Source organism: Aspergillus fumigatus, chromosome 1 (genome assembly GCF_000002655.1).
Source record: "Aspergillus fumigatus Af293 chromosome 1, whole genome shotgun sequence".
Classification (NCBI taxonomy): Eukaryota; Fungi; Ascomycota; class Eurotiomycetes; order Eurotiales; family Aspergillaceae; genus Aspergillus; species Aspergillus fumigatus.
The window spans coordinates 418909-433880 of record NC_007194.1 but is presented as its reverse complement, the minus strand read 5'-3'; the positions used below and the strand labels follow the sequence as shown (position 1 = coordinate 433880).

Sequence of the window (14972 nt, the reverse complement as noted above, 5' to 3'; positions counted from 1 at the left end):
TTCTCCCTGCCCCATCCAGACAAGCATCTGTAGCGTCCGTGTCTCTCCCGACCCGCTATGCATGGAACACGCTAACAATGATAGGCATGAGCTATATAGGCCTCAGACTCCAGCAGCCAATCAATTCAAACTCGGTCGACTGGGATGTCTTGAGAGCACATCAATCCCTTCTGTTGTCTCCTGAACTGCCTGTTTCTGCTTGACACTCTATGAGATCAAGAGAGGAAACCATGAACACATTACATATCCAATCCTCGTAAGTATAGTGTAAAATCTTAAACTATCTGTAAATGCACTTGATTTGATGCGAGCTATGCCTTCCAGCCTCTTTAACGCTGCAAGCAAAGTGATCCATTAGGTGCACGGCCTGCTGTCTGTTATAATGATGCAATAGGCCGTCCCAGCCAAAGATTAATAAAGTGTGCTATTCGATCAGCTGAACCAGAGACACAGTATATTCTCGCTATAACTGGTTCCATCTGCAGTGAGCGAGTACTCTGCTTGGATGCGCCGGTGTGCTTGTGCTTGTCCCGTTGTACATCTTCTACTGGAAAGGCCCGATTATTCGGAAGCGAAGCAAGTTTGCACTGACGATATGAGTCAGCGGGCGAGTTATTGGTCTGAGAAGCAGAAGCCGTATGAATGTTTGGTTTATTCAGTATATATATCACGATGATCAATGGACATTTGAAGTCGGTAGAACTTGTATCCTGCTGAGTGATATTCAAATAAACAGGCAACCATGCCGGCCATACTCAAGCCATTTTAATAAACATACTACACGACATTAGCTTCCATAGACCCATGACGTAGCAGTGGGAGAACGTACCCTAAAATCCGGATTCTCTTTGTCCGTTAGATCCAAGAAGGCGTTAGAGTGCTCAATCTTCTCGTCTGCTGAGGACTCAGACGGCGAAACCTGGCCGGCTGCGGCCGCAGCGCTTCTCTTCTTCCGATTACGCGCCATAAGGACAGTCCGCAGGCTCAGGAGGATGATATTGAAGAGTGCGTACAGACAGAAATGGGCAGTCAGGCCTTTGTGGTATCTGGGGGCGTCGTCGGACCGAAAGATCTGTTACATTCGGCATGTCAGTCACTGCCCTCTGGAGGGGATGAGAGACGGACCTGAGGAGCGGCGGCGTTGCTGGCGGACCAGGCGATGAAGGTCACTGCCAGGACGGTAGACTTCTTGGTTTGTCCGGCCACGTTTCTGGAGATGAGGGAGAAGAGGAGATTGCCCTCGGCGAGGATGAACTGTGTGCAGTAGAATGCGATGAGTAGCCCAGCACGGGTCTTCGGCGTGGGAGGGATAGTGAAGATGATGGCCGTTCCGATGATGGCGGGTCTACACAGTGAGATTGGTTCGAATGCCCGGGAGGACAACTTACATAGTCCACAGATGCATGGTAAGAATAGTCTGTTTGGTCCAGGTCGCCAGGGACGCACCGCCGACCATCACAGCAATGGTGACACCACCCTGTGCGATGTTGAGCAGCTGCGTCTGCAAAGTGGTAAAGCCAAAACTCTTGATGATGATGTTGGAGAAGACACCTAGTCCGCCGATGATCAAGCAGCTGGTCATCTGCAATAGAGCATAAAGCCAGATCGCAGGGTCTCTGAGCACCTCAAGCACTTGGTACTTCTTGAACACTCTGTTCTGAATACCAGTCTCATTGGCGCGCACTCGCTCGACCATCAGTCGCTTGTCCGCCTCGCTCCAGCACTTGGCCTTCATCGGACTGTCGGGCAGATACCAGCCCATGAACAAAGCCCAGGCACAGGTGGCTACTCCGAGCACAAGAAACAGAAGCTGCCAGGATTTGATGGAGTGGCCCCTGTAGTGTTCGACACCGTAGGCGAGCAGACCACCGATCTATTACTGTTAGATGATGCTTCAACCGGAGTATTTGAACGAACCATGAGCTGGACACCCATCACTACAATATGTCAGTGAAGCCTTGCGTTATAGATCGGGGGGAACATACTGCAATACCACAGACTGGTGAGAATCGTCTGTTCCGATCTCGTGTACCACATCGATGTCATAAGGATGAAGCATGGCTGAACGCAGGATTCAAAGACACTAACTCTTGTCAGCAGGCGCATATTATGACCAGGCTAATGTCATACCCAAGAAGGAATCGAACGGCCATTAAACCAGGAAAGTTTGTCGCCGCAGCACTACACTGCATAGTGTAAGCCACGACATCACGGACCTTTGACTGAACCACTTACAGCAATCACAACACCCCAAAGGAACACACTGGGGCATAGTCAGTTCTCGTAATCATTCCAATCAGGTCAACAAACGTACTTGCTCGCAATGTATTTGCCCACAGGCAGCTTCTGCAAGAGAAAATTGGTCGGATACTCCCCTGCCAACACACCAATGTAGAGAATCGTTCCCAGCCAACTATACTCATTTCCGACGAGGTGTGCGTCTGTCTGGATTCCCATAATCGAAGCAAAGCCGAGTGTGCCCTTGTCGAGTGCTTGACAGAAGTACGTCTGCAGTCGTTAGATCTGACCATCTCCAGTGTGGTTGTGGACATACGGCAAGCATGCACACCAGCACGCGGCGGTTGATCATCCAGAACAATCGCCGGTTAGTCGCCTTATCGACGTGAATGGCGGTTGAATTCGCGTACGCTGCTGTTTCCTGGTCCAGCTCTCCATGTTGGAAGGGCTTCATAGGACTGACTGTCTCCTGCTCTTCGGCCTTGGAGGCTTTACTTTCGATGTCAGGCATGGTCAATGTTTGGTCAAGTGGTTTAGTGTATCTCAGTGGATGTGAACTTGAGCTAGGTGTGCGACTTCGTGTCGATCCGCAGCAGACATCCTATATACCCAGTGAACTACGGACCAAGAGTCGAGTGGTAAATGATCTGGGGTGATGGAGGCCCCGGTGTGGTGTCCCAATGGTTCCCCGAAGACAACTCAGTTCATCGATCGGGACAGCAGCAGGGTTCACAGAGAATTTGACCGGGGAAGCTCCGTTATTCTCTCCGGAGTCTTGCTGAAAAGTCACGAACGTTGTTTAATGCGGGGCAGGCATCGTCGAGGGATCGCTCCTTAGCCCGCAAAGATGATGCTGGCGGAGAAAGTCCGGTACCTGGCCCGCGCAGCCCTGCGATCATACCAACCTGATGAGCCAGATGAACACTGACAACAGTAGTCGGCATGCTATCCGGGTCGTGGGGAATTGGGCTGGAACGATGCTGCATTCCTGTTTACGTATTTCGGTCTTACATGGTTTGTCATGATGACTTTACCAGGGTAGACTATGGAGGAAGATTGAAAACACAGGAGAATTTCCTATCTCCTTCACCTTCGTACTTCAAGCGTTCACGTCGAGTAGGAATACAGGCTGCGATATTGAAGGCTCTGGCGAAGGTACCCGACACTATGGATGTATGCTTCTCGGATCCAGCTTTCAATGATGAAAGAAACACTTTGATTGTACTGACTGCTCTGTTAAGGAACCTGCACCAAAAAGACTCAGAGGCGAATCGAAACACGAAGAGAATGGAACATGTGCGGAGTCCAGTGGTATCCCGCAGTGGGTGATTCACGCACTCTACTCTGAATCGGTGACGGCAAAATTGTGGAATGTGGCCAGCCGAGCTTTGGGAAAGGTGCTTGCACATATCAAGAGAGGAAGGACTATGCTGACACCGTCTAGGCTGAACCTCCCACTTTCTTCCCCGAGTACACAGGCAAGGATGGAGCCACATACGTTTATCGACACCTGAGCTTCTGGACGTCTGGCTTCTTTCCCGGATCCCTGTACCTGCTACTTGAGCGCCAGGCCAAGAATAACAGCAGTACAGAGCCATGTACTCCCCATCCTCTCGTTTTGCAACACCTCTGCCAGTGGTGGACCGTCAACTTGCATCAGAACGCCACCCTCAACACAACACATGACCTTGGCTTCATGATTGCGCCCTGGGCCATCAAAGCGTGGGAGCTACACCGGGATGCGAGGGCGTTCAGCAGCCTGGTGACAGCAGCGAATACTCTTGCCAGTCGCTTCTGTCCCAAGGTTCAGTCTATCCGCAGCTGGGATACCTGTGTGACGAAGCGGTATTCATTCACAGATCCTTCCAGGGACTTCCTTGTCATCATCGACAACATGCTGAACCTCGATATGCTGTTCTGGGTTGCCAAGGAGACGGGCAATCGGCACCTGTATGACGTTGCCCTGGCACACGCTCGCACAACGCAGAGACACCATATACGGGCCAACCACTCCACATACCACGTGGTGAACTTCGACCAAGAGACGTGCACGCCCAAGGAGAAGTTGACGAACCAGGGCTACAGCGACGAGAGTTGCTGGGCCAGGGGGCAGGCGTGGGGTATCCTCGGGTTCGTGCAGACATTCCAGTGGACCGGCGATCCATCGTTCCTGCAGACGTCACGACAGCTTGCCGATTACTTCATCAAAAATCTGCCTGGCGATGGTGTGCCGTACTGGGACTTTGATGCACCCGTCACGAGTGACTCGCCGAGAGATACGTCCGCTGCGATGATCGCATCGTGCGGGATGCTCTTGATCTACAAAGCCCTCAGAGCGCAGGGCAAATACGATGAATCGGAGCATTATCTCGTTGCTGTCAAGCGCATTGTGGAAGGAACGTTGAGCAAGTTTCTGAATCCTCCGACCTTCAAATTCATTGTCCAGCCTTCCAACCGAGGTATCGAGACATACGAGGATGGCCTGCCCTGCGATCACGAGGAGAAGCCGGAACCTGGATTCTTGGCTGTGAGCGAGTCTGCTGCGACGAATGGGATGAATGGCAGAGGGGTAAATGGCACTGAGAGCAAGAAGCCAGTAGCAGAGACGATCCTCACCGGTGCCACAATCAACAACTACGAGTTTGCCCCCAGAAGATGGGCCAACCACGGTCTAGTCTATGCGGATTATTATTTTATGCTTCTGGGGAACATGTTGCTTGAGTTGGGCTTGGTGCCTTCGTTGCCATAGATACATAATCGGGACGATTGGCCGACTTCGACTCTCTGTAGCTGACGTGTCGGCTCTCTAGAAGACAGACTTTGTTCAAATTTCCATTACCGAATTTAGCATTAGATCTCTCATCCTGAACCCCAGTAGGCCGTGGTAAATAGCCGACTGGAGTTGGACTTCATCGGATGTTGCCCGGTACCTCGCCGTTGGGAGGAATGTTTTCGCCGTTCATGGACGGATCCCCGTAGCGACTTATTCGATGCCCTGGACTGGATGGTAAGTTCACGAAACGACTCGCATAATCAGGATTCGGGTTATTATTACAATCATTATAAGACTGGGCCACCGGGTCCCACAGCGGCTGCGCATGTAACGTTTCTACAGGCGGAGCGGGATACAGAGAGGGGACATGATCCTTGGGCAGGAGAGCCGGGTCGAGCATATGCGCCTCCGATATCGACGCATACTGTGGCTGCAGCGAGAGAGGAAGTGGTGGGAAAGCGAGGCTAAGAGCGTTATAGAGCGAGCCGTTTGGAGATGGCCCATTCTGCATAGGGTCACGATTGCTCCAATCCCCTGCGTATGTCGGAAGCTTTGGGCTTGCTGAGTGACCTGAGCCGTCGAATGAGCCACGTGGAAGATTGGTCCGAGCTTGCGAATCGGCAGGCCCCTCGTTGCCGTCCGAGTTCTGCTCCGGCACTGGGTCCGCGCGCTCTGTGGAGTCCGAATATACAGTTCGCCGGATATCCAGGCTGGTCCGACCAGACGCATGCCTACGCGCATTGAGTAGTCTTTTTGCGAACACGGATGCCAGATTTTCCAGGCCAGGTGTGTTCGGGCCAGCCCATCTTCGGGAAATCTCCCAGAGACTGGTGGCAATGCTGTCCAATTGATCAGGAATGGCAGTTTTGGTGTATGTGGAATGTGTCAACAGCATGCGACCGGCGATAAAAAGGCAGAACGAGAATTGCGGATTGGTGAGTATAGGTGAATGATCAAGGAATTGTTGGCCGATGGTGGCAATCTCCGCCGCAGCCTCGATGCAGGTTTCCGCAGAGGCAACGGATGGGAGTCTCACAGGACACTGTTTCCAGTGCGAGGGCGGATATGCAATGCTCTGATGAAGGAGAATAACCGCGGTGTTGTGGGTCATATGTGCCAGAGTGAGGTTCGGATCCATCACTCCATCCTCATTCAAGACCGACGCCGTTCGCCATTTCGGTGGCAGGAATAGCTTCCATTGCACGAGGCGTAGATCGAGCTCCTTGAACTTCATCAGCCATAGCTGCGCCTTTTGCGCGTTCTGGAGATTCAAGGCGTGTTGCAGAAAGAAATTAATGACGAGGGTAAGTGACTCGGTCGCCTCGATGCAATATGCGAATCCCCCGATCGCATCCTGCTCCGGGTCTCCCTTGGCAGGGTCATTATCGACGATATTCGGACTGCTGCTGCTCAAAGTGCTTTTGTCGGAGATGCCAAAGAATGGTGCGCGCACTTCGTACTCCTTTTCCCAGAGAGCACCTTCGCAGGGCAGTCGACGCTTGACATCGGCACTGGTGAGGCTGAGATTCCATCCCGTCGACACGCTACAAAATCGGTCCATCAGGAAGACAGTCCAAAATACCCTCCGTCGCTCCTCGGCCTGCCACCAGAACTTGGAGGGTTTGAGGAAGACCATGCGCTGAATGAGGAACTCGCCCTCCCCCGATCCCCGATCACCCTGCGACTCTTCTACACTGAGCTGAAGTTGTTCAACTGTGCGAGTCATACTACCGACAATCGACCACGCCGATGGCCCGCGGCCACTGCCAATCTATTGGCGTCAGTGAATCCTGTTGTGCGAGCTAGCGATATGACCTACAGTATCGAAGGCAATTATGACCAGCGCCTGCAAATTCTCGACCGAGAAGGACTCCATACTGTTAAGTATGACCTTTTGTCGACTGGCAACCGCCATTTCCCTACGAGCCTCGATGGTGCCAGCGCCAGGGTGATGGCTGAAGCGGATACAGGTCGCCACGATAGCATGCAAAATGTGGATTGCTTTGTCCCAACCTTCGGTGGTCTGTATCTGCTCCCGGAATTTTCTCACGTGTAGAATGGGTATCCAATGATGGACATTTGCAAAGTAGAACTCCACCAGATCGTTCATTACGTCTCGAGAGGGCAGGTCATGCGCGTTGAGAGGAGCCGACGCAGAATGACCCGACGGACTTGGTCGCTCAGTCGCGCTGGATTGAGAATCGAGCTTTCTGCGTTTCACTGGAGGGGCGTCTCGCTCAATGTTGTCCTCTGGGACGTTGTCGACTACCGAACGAAGGGACCCTCCATTATCCTCTGCCAGCTGCAGTAGAGTGTCCTTGACACGATGACGGACTTGATCTACTCCAATCCTTTCGAAGTCTCTGTCGTTCTGCTCAACACCGACTGCTGAGTTGCTGACTGTATCCCAAATCTTTTGCCACAGAATCCCCTGACCGATGAACATGTTCTCCAGTGTCTCCACCCGACGTTGCAGCTGTTCGACCGCCCCGGCTCGGAGGCCCGGTTTCAGGCGGCCGTTCTCGTATAGACAGATTACATTGAAGCGGACGCATTGTGAGCATGGCTGCTCCCGGTCGCATTTGGCTTTTTTGCGCCGACAGGATTGACATGCAGGGATCTTGTCCTTGTTGCAGTCCAGCTGGTCCAGATCCGGCGGGGGTGCTGTTGGCCTTGGGGACATTGTGACAGAGGGACGTAGTCTCAATGGAAACTCATGATGCTTGTCATGAATGGCGAGAAAGAGACTCTGTAAATCCTCTAGGGGATCATCAAATATTCTTTTTGGGTTCTCCTGGCGCCCATCGGGTTGTGCAGGAACCAGTTTCAAACCCCATGGGGTATCGAAGCACGATCAACCTGCCACTAAACTAGTCAACGACGCCTCGTGTCCTTGCGCCTGACAATGCCATAACGCTTTCCCCGCACTTGTCAATAAAGTAGTCGTTCGGCCATTCTCCATTTGCCGGCAAGGGCAGTGGGGAAGACCAGGGATGGATCATTGATGATTGGACCATCGAGCGCGTGTGTGTCGTCCATACTACAGAGCTCTGTAGTTGACGACTCAATCCAGCCCAGCAAAGGTTCTGTGAGGGCTGTGATGTGCCACTACTGGCGGATTAATTGCCGGAGATTTCTCCGCAGCGTTCGTGTGATTGACTCCCCACCGGAGTTATCTCAAACTCGGTTGAAGGCAGTTCTAAATGATTACTTGCTTGAGGGATTTGACAGGGCTAGAGTTCATCAGCAACACTATTCAATGATAAACAGGTTCCTGTTGGTTTGGTAATTGATGGAGAAACTCTTCGTTCGTTCAATGAGGATGTAGAGAGTAAACATTGATGGATCCTGTGGGAATTTCTGATGAGATTTGCCTTTATCACATGACTCGCTGGCGCATCTCCCCTCCACAGGGTTCCCATCGTCCCTTAACTCGTAGCAAATGAGCCTTATACAGACCACTGGTCATAATTAGGAATATCCTCGTCATAGTATGTCTCCGTGACTTGCGAAAACCCTACTTCTGGCGCATGTGGCGGCCACGGCTGTCCAGTGCCGGTCGCAAACAAAGCAAAACTCGCTCCCTCGAACACAAACCAACCCGATGGAGCGAATGCCAACCAAGACGATGACAGCGACGCCAGCCAGGTGATGGTCTCATCTGATCCAAAGCTGTATCCAAGTTTGTAGGAGAGGGGCGTTGCGCGGATATGGAGTGTCAGATCCGATGGAATCGACGTCGAGTTCAGCTTGACCTGCTTATACTGTGGTGCGTCAGCGGCATTCTTATCTTGTCAACTCATCACGAAGGCCAATTACCTCAGTTGTCCCATTCATCATCAACTGAGTGAAGATGCACATGCCAGTACTATTCACACAGCCCGACACTCCAATGTCCTGATGTTGCAGCTCACTCAAATAGGCACTGATCCCGACAGTCTCGCCGTAACCCAGCCCGGACGTCGTGGGTAGCAACTGCGCGCTAAAGGTCATATTCAGCGACTTTTGTTTTCGTAGAATTGCTGCTGGGGTGTCTCGGTCGCTTAGACCGAAAACGTTCGGTCGGAAGACAATTCCATGAGACTTCTTTCGGCCACCGTCCTTCAGGTCGTAGATGGGCGCGTACGGAGTCCGCAATGTGTACCAGGAGGGATCAAGCGTCTTCTGGTCAAATGTGTCGATGAAACGTGGTGGTGGTGGTTTCTGGTCGTGCGAAGCACCGAAGGATTCACTGAGAAGGACTGGATTCCCGCCATTGATCATCGGCCATCCATCTTTCCAGGTGACTGGTGACATGAAGGTTTCCCGGCCCAGAGGCGACGAGCCATTGATCTTGCGCCGCGCGAGGTAAACCACGTAACTGTCGCCATTTGCCGCCTCGAAGATGGTCGCATGGCCAGTGGATTGTACGGTGAGGTTATCATAGCCGTACGCTCCATTGAAAAGAATCGGATTGTGCGGCGCGGGCTCCCAGGGACCTTCTGGAGCCAGGGAGCGTGCGATACTGGCACGGTGAAGGTCGTCTGTGCCACCTGGCCGGTTGTCAGTCGTCTGCCGCTTCGGAGATAGGGAGATACTTGCCCTCTGCAATGAGAAGATAGTACCATTTGTCCCGCTTGAACATCTTTGGGCCTTCAGGACGAGCACTGGCGTTATGCGGGAGCGTGCCATTCCACATGGAGCGATACTCTCCGATACAGCGACCACTGTCGATATCTACTTCACACTGGTAAATTCCCCAAATGCGGTCCTTGTTGTTGTTGGGGGCCATCAGGTTCAAGTACACTTTCTGCGAGACAGGATCCTGGAATAATGAGGGATCAATGCCCCATGGGTCACCCCAGATGGGGTCCGACCAGGTCCTGAGGTCGCGGGACGACACCCACATCACTCGTGGCCACACTCGGGCGACTGGGTCGTATGTCCATCGCGTCATTGCAGCGAGGTAGTATTTTCCATTGATGTAGGAGAGCGTTGGAGCCCAAGCACCTGCCGGTCCACCTGATATTAGACGGTCAAGATGTAATGACAAGCATATACTAACCTGCACCTGTCGGAGTTCCGTATAGCTGAAGCTGCTCCGGTCTGGTGAATGCATGGGAGAAGAGCTCCCAGTTGGCCAGGTCTTTGGACTTGTAGATCGGTGTGCTAGGCCAGTACTCGAATGACGAGGTTGCGAGGAAATACTCGCCTCCCACACGGAGAATCGAAGGATCAGGGTTCCATCCGGTGATAATGGGATTCCGGATTGCTAGGGTGGTGAGCACCCAGCTCTGGATGGCCAGCAGGAACAAAGTGAACCGTCTCATTGCTGTGTGCTATTTCGACATTCATCGCATCTAAACAATGTATGCAGGGGTCCGTATAAGTATATATAGCAGGCTTATTGACTAGGAATAACTATAATTGCAAATCCTTACGGTCGGGGTCTGCAATTGGCTCCTTCTGCCCTCGCCATAATCGTAGATGGCATCCCGGGGATCATCCGGGGGAAAATCCGGTCATTGACGGCACAATGGAGGTCGAAATCCATTCAGACAAGTCAATGATAGTCAGGCCATGTCTCCTCTCTGCTGATGATTATGGAGCAGCATATCGTACTTTATGGAGTCTCCGTTCTCTTTTGGCGGCGAAAGATATGTATCTCGGCCTGTGGAACGATGCAGCCTTGTCTCGTTTACGGGTGAAGAGAATTCTCAGGATGATTTACCATATTTTAAGGATTGAGATAGTCATGTCCTTATATGTATTTGATTCTCTCTACCTCAGTTTACAAATCTGGCAAATCGTTTAAGCTAGTATGCCCAGATCAGACCACCCCAGCTGGGATGATCGTTGGACGAGACAGCACCCTCGAAGCCCTCGAATTCCCTGGCTTTGGTAGTCCACGGTGCTTTTGCCTTTCTCTTGACCACGTACTGGTAGTACAAAATGTCCCAAATAGGGTTCTGGTTCGTCACGCCGCGCCTCTGTTCAGAGATAGTCGCCCAGGGACCATTGACAAGGACCGCTTCACAACGGGACCACTTGGGATCGTACTCGACTGTCTCGTTCAGATTGTACTTGGCTGCGTACTCGGACGCTTTGAGCAAGAGATTATGGCCCAGGCTGTATAGATCGACGCCCTGGCTCTGTCCAACTCGTGCGCCGTACGCAGCCCAGCCAATACCTGACATGGTGTGACCTTGCGTATGTCAGTGGATACTCGCTCCGGTAAAAGACGAAGACACATACTTTGATCACGTCCAGCCTCCACAGATTGCCCCGTCTCCGGATGATACTGCGCAAACAGACCAGCGCAGTTATCCTGGATAAAAGCATTCATCGCATAGTTGTACAGTTCGACATCGTTCAGATAGACGGCAAAGCTGAGCATCGCCTTGATACTGGCCATCCCGTAGTTGGCCTGCCCGACCACGACCGATTGCCGCGAGAACAGCCAGTACAGCTGGTTGCTGAACCCCGAACCACCCTGCCACTTGGCCCCGGCTTCTGTCCAATTGCCCTCCCAGCGCATGATCTCCGCTGCGTTGACGAACAAGTCCCCGTCGAGCCCGATCAGCAGCGAGCGGTCAGTCCCGATGATGTCGGTCAGGTTGCTCCCCCAAGCATCGAGAATGGTAGTACTCCGATCCCAGTGCGACTGGTTCCGGGTGATGTACCACATCAGCGCGTTCTGCCACGCAGCGCGAACGTCATGCGCGAACGAGGTGTAGTTGCTGATCTTGCCGCGGGAGATTACAGCGTGCGGGCCCTGCATCTGATAGTTGGCTTGGGAGTATTCGTCGGCGCTGAATTTCTCGTAGGCCGAGGCCCAAGGGTCCTTCTTGGATATGACGTTGGTCCGGATGCGCTCCAAGTCCTCGTGTGTGTGCCAAATACCCGGATGGACAAAGTCTCCGGGACGTCTCTTGAGATATTTGGTTGAGTCGACGCCGGAGAAGTCGCCGACATGAGGAATGGGGCCGTAGACGCTAGGGATGTCGCTCACTATGGAGTGACAGACGCCTGCTAGGGCGAGGATGTTCAGGAATATCTTCCACATGGTTTCGATGCAGGCTATCTTCTGTGACGCGGACAGGGTCTGTTAGAGTACTTGTATTTACTTTTTTATTGTTACATGGCTTGTTCTCTGAAGCAACGCAATATTCTCGCTGATATCGGAAGAATTGCGGGACATAACGACTTCACTTTTTGGCCCCGCATTCTCCGACAAAGTTCAAACTGCTGCTCAGTCCAAAGTTAGATCTAGTTCAGCTTGTTCTCTGACCGTTCTTCATGACTGCCGGGACAAGGCCGGCGTCTACGCCGAGCGCTCTAACAACTCCATTCCCCGGACTTGACGCCCCGCAGTCAGCGTTGAAGGGCGAAAACCAATGTCGAGTTTGCTCGAGATTAGATAACATGAGCTCTGTTCCTGCGTGTGGCAATCTGGCGAAGATTGTCGCGACCTGAGAGGACCAACATGAAGCTAAGCTCTACCATCTTGGTGACCTGCTTGACAGCATGCAGCAGTGTCTTCGCTGCGACAGAGGATCCTCTTAATTATCGAAATATTGAGCGGCCCTACATCGCTCCAAAACCTTCCAACACGACAACACTGCTGGAATACATCAAATCCCGCTCGGATTTGAGCCGACTCTCAGAAGCCCTAGACAAAGTCGGCGGCTTCTCGGAAGCATTCGACACGGATCCCACCTGGAAATTTACCTTCTTTGCCCCGAACAACGATGCCTTTGAGAAGAATGTTGGCAGATACTTCAACACGTTTGAGTCGACTCCGTATGGCCACCGGACTGAGTGAATGCGCGTGTCCCTGACGTTTCATAGGAAAGGGAGATGGTGGCTGGGGAATACCATGCTGCATCACTACGTTCCCAACACGAACTTGAAGTCGTCCAGCTTCAATGAGACTTATCAACAGTTCCAGGTGATCCAGCATCCAGGACTCAGGAGACATACGGGTTGACTGACAGAATGGTAGACTGCAACCTATCTATATGTGGGAGCAGAGGTTCAGAACGGGGAACTTCTCCTGAATAAAGTTGCAAGGGTGGTAGAGAAGGATATTTCGATTACCCAGGTAGGCTGGACATTTGCTCAGGAGGTCGATCACTAATGCTCCTCAGGGAATTGTGCATATTATCGATCACATTCTTGATCCCTCGGCTCAAATCTTCGAGAGTGATCTGCTTCGGATCTCGCAGGCCTTTATTCCTGGCAGTTGCTCGAACCCCAGTCTTCCATATTGTTGACAGAGATATGCACTATAGTATGCACTACAGTACGGAAATTGGCTGCTATTGCATAGTATCAGAACTGCCAGAATCAATCCATCTCGGAGTGACTCCATCAGCTAAGCAATCTGTTATGTAGTCCTGTCTCATGTGTCTCATGTGAATGGATAAGAGCATTCAAATTGAATTACTCGCAGTACTAAAAGCGTAGTCTAAACACCAGCGTCTGATAGGGCTGCAGTACGCCTTTATAACCATCCACCTTCCCCAATGACTTGTGAGACCACAGTTCGGTGACCTGGACGGGCCCATCAAGGCCCAATCTCAGATCCGCAAACGAGACCGACAGAGCCTGGGGATAGCTCTTCTCATTCAACAGAAGAACCACGAATCCACCGTTCACCGGGCCCGCCCAGACTTGCCATGCTCCCTCTTTGCTCGCAGACTCGATATAATGCACCGCCTGGCCCAGCGAGTCCTGGTTGACCGCAATAATGTCCTTATTCTTCAGAACTGCCACGCTCTCGTCCGACAGCTTCGACAAATCGGCCCCAATAATCAGCGGAGACTTGAGCGCCGCCCAAAACGCAAAATGGGTCTGCTGCTGGTACAGCGTCATCTCACCGTTACCAATCTCCAGCATGTCCATGTCCAGCCAGTGCCCCGGGGTCTGGTACTGGCTGATCTCGCGCATCTTGCGGATGATGCTCAGCACCGAGCAGCCCGCATACCCGGTGTTGAGGCAGTAGGCGGTCTTGCAGGCGCAGCCGGTCTCGTTGGTGAATTTGGCGGTGATGTCGCCCGACATGCGATAGGAATGGCCGATCTCTGCGTTTCTTTAGCCACTTTCCAGAAGTTGCGGATGGTGGGTAGAACGTACTCCCTCCCCAGTGCCACGGAAACTGATAGCCCCATTCACAGACCGAGTAGAAGATCTGCCGCCCAGACAGCTCCAGCGCCTTTTGCATGATCCCAAAGCGCACCTGCGGCGGCTCAGTCATGGCCTGGAATCCGCCGCAGTTGTCATACTTCCAGTAATCCACGCCCCAGCGGGCGAGCGTCTGCGCATCCCGCTCCTCGTAGCTCCAGCTTCCGGGCCGAAAGCCGCAGGTTAGGATCCCGCTATCGCCATACAAACCAATCTTCAGCTCCTTTGCGTGGTTATCGTCTATAAGCGGCTTGATGCCGTTCGGGAACGAGGTCAGGTTGGGCTGAAGGTATCCGTCTGCGGTGCGCGAGTAATCGGACCATCCCTCATCCAGGAGGATATACTCGTAGCCCACGTCTTTGAGGCCGAGGTGCTCGAACAGCTGGACGGTGTTCTCGATTACCGAACTGTTGATCTGGGACTTGAAGGTGTTCCATGAATTCCAGCCCATTTGGGGGGTTTGGCCTAGAGGCGGTTTGCCAGCGACTGGATTGAGCAATAATATGCTGGCGAGAACGAGGCCGAATGCACTGCGGTGGTACATTGTGATGGTGGGATGGAATGAGAATGGCGTCTAATAATACAGATGCGATTATTTGCGTTTATAGCTACCATTTCTCGACCCCGCGACCCCGGATCCCCCCCGAGAAACAAACGAGGCCCAAGGTGCTGCAGAGGTGTGGGGGACTGTTCCTGAAGAATATGGTCATGGTGGTGGAAGGATTACCGGAGTTTGCCCGGCAGCTTATCCTGACAATAATTGTGCCTCATTAGTCGACCGTCGACTCGCCTGAAG

The 14972-nt window shown here is 52.5% G+C and overlaps 7 protein-coding genes across 7 annotated transcripts; 2 read left to right on the top strand and 5 right to left on the bottom strand.

Moving 5' to 3' along the window:
* Positions 1-787: 787 nt before the first annotated feature.
* Positions 788-2825, bottom strand: AFUA_1G01260 (putative MFS transporter; the record flags this gene model as incomplete). Its single annotated transcript, XM_744783.3, has 9 exons — positions 2555-2825; positions 2315-2508; positions 2236-2263; positions 2131-2186; positions 1986-2083; positions 1918-1937; positions 1389-1873; positions 1126-1345; positions 788-1072 (listed from the first exon to the last, which is right to left on the bottom strand). Exons 1-9 carry the CDS (start codon positions 2747-2749, stop codon positions 788-790), a joined length of 1581 nt encoding a protein of 526 aa, XP_749876.2. The 5' UTR covers positions 2750-2825.
* Positions 2826-3180: 355 nt separating this feature from the next.
* Positions 3181-4987, top strand: AFUA_1G01250 (glycoside hydrolase family 88 protein; the record flags this gene model as incomplete). The annotated part of the gene is made up of 3 exons (XM_744782.1): positions 3181-3411; positions 3480-3635; positions 3683-4987. The coding sequence occupies 3 exons, from the start codon at positions 3181-3183 to the stop codon at positions 4985-4987; spliced, it is 1692 nt and encodes a 563-aa protein (XP_749875.1).
* A 160-nt stretch (positions 4988-5147) lies between these two features.
* AFUA_1G01240 (uncharacterized protein) lies at positions 5148-7694 on the bottom strand (the record flags this gene model as incomplete). Its single annotated transcript, XM_077803775.1, has 3 exons — positions 5148-5233; positions 5294-6782; positions 6831-7694. The coding sequence occupies 3 exons, from the start codon at positions 7692-7694 to the stop codon at positions 5148-5150; spliced, it is 2439 nt and encodes an 812-aa protein (XP_077659948.1).
* A 766-nt stretch (positions 7695-8460) lies between these two features.
* Positions 8461-10320, bottom strand: AFUA_1G01230 (beta-xylosidase; the record flags this gene model as incomplete). Its single annotated transcript, XM_744780.1, has 4 exons — positions 8461-8775; positions 8831-9543; positions 9710-10012; positions 10056-10320. The coding sequence occupies 4 exons, from the start codon at positions 10318-10320 to the stop codon at positions 8461-8463; spliced, it is 1596 nt and encodes a 531-aa protein (XP_749873.1).
* A 486-nt stretch (positions 10321-10806) lies between these two features.
* AFUA_1G01220 (uncharacterized protein) lies at positions 10807-12056 on the bottom strand (the record flags this gene model as incomplete). The annotated part of the gene is made up of 2 exons (XM_744779.1): positions 10807-11195; positions 11246-12056. 2 exons carry the CDS (start codon positions 12054-12056, stop codon positions 10807-10809), a joined length of 1200 nt encoding a protein of 399 aa, XP_749872.1.
* Positions 12057-12476: 420 nt separating this feature from the next.
* AFUA_1G01210 (uncharacterized protein) lies at positions 12477-12980 on the top strand (the record flags this gene model as incomplete). The annotated part of the gene is made up of 2 exons (XM_744778.1): positions 12477-12793; positions 12842-12980. 2 exons carry the CDS (start codon positions 12477-12479, stop codon positions 12978-12980), a joined length of 456 nt encoding a protein of 151 aa, XP_749871.1.
* Positions 12981-13447: 467 nt separating this feature from the next.
* AFUA_1G01200 (glycoside hydrolase family 27 protein) lies at positions 13448-14720 on the bottom strand (the record flags this gene model as incomplete). The annotated part of the gene is made up of 2 exons (XM_744777.1): positions 13448-14076; positions 14129-14720. The coding sequence occupies 2 exons, from the start codon at positions 14718-14720 to the stop codon at positions 13448-13450; spliced, it is 1221 nt and encodes a 406-aa protein (XP_749870.1).
* Between the last annotated feature and the right edge of the window lie 252 nt (positions 14721-14972).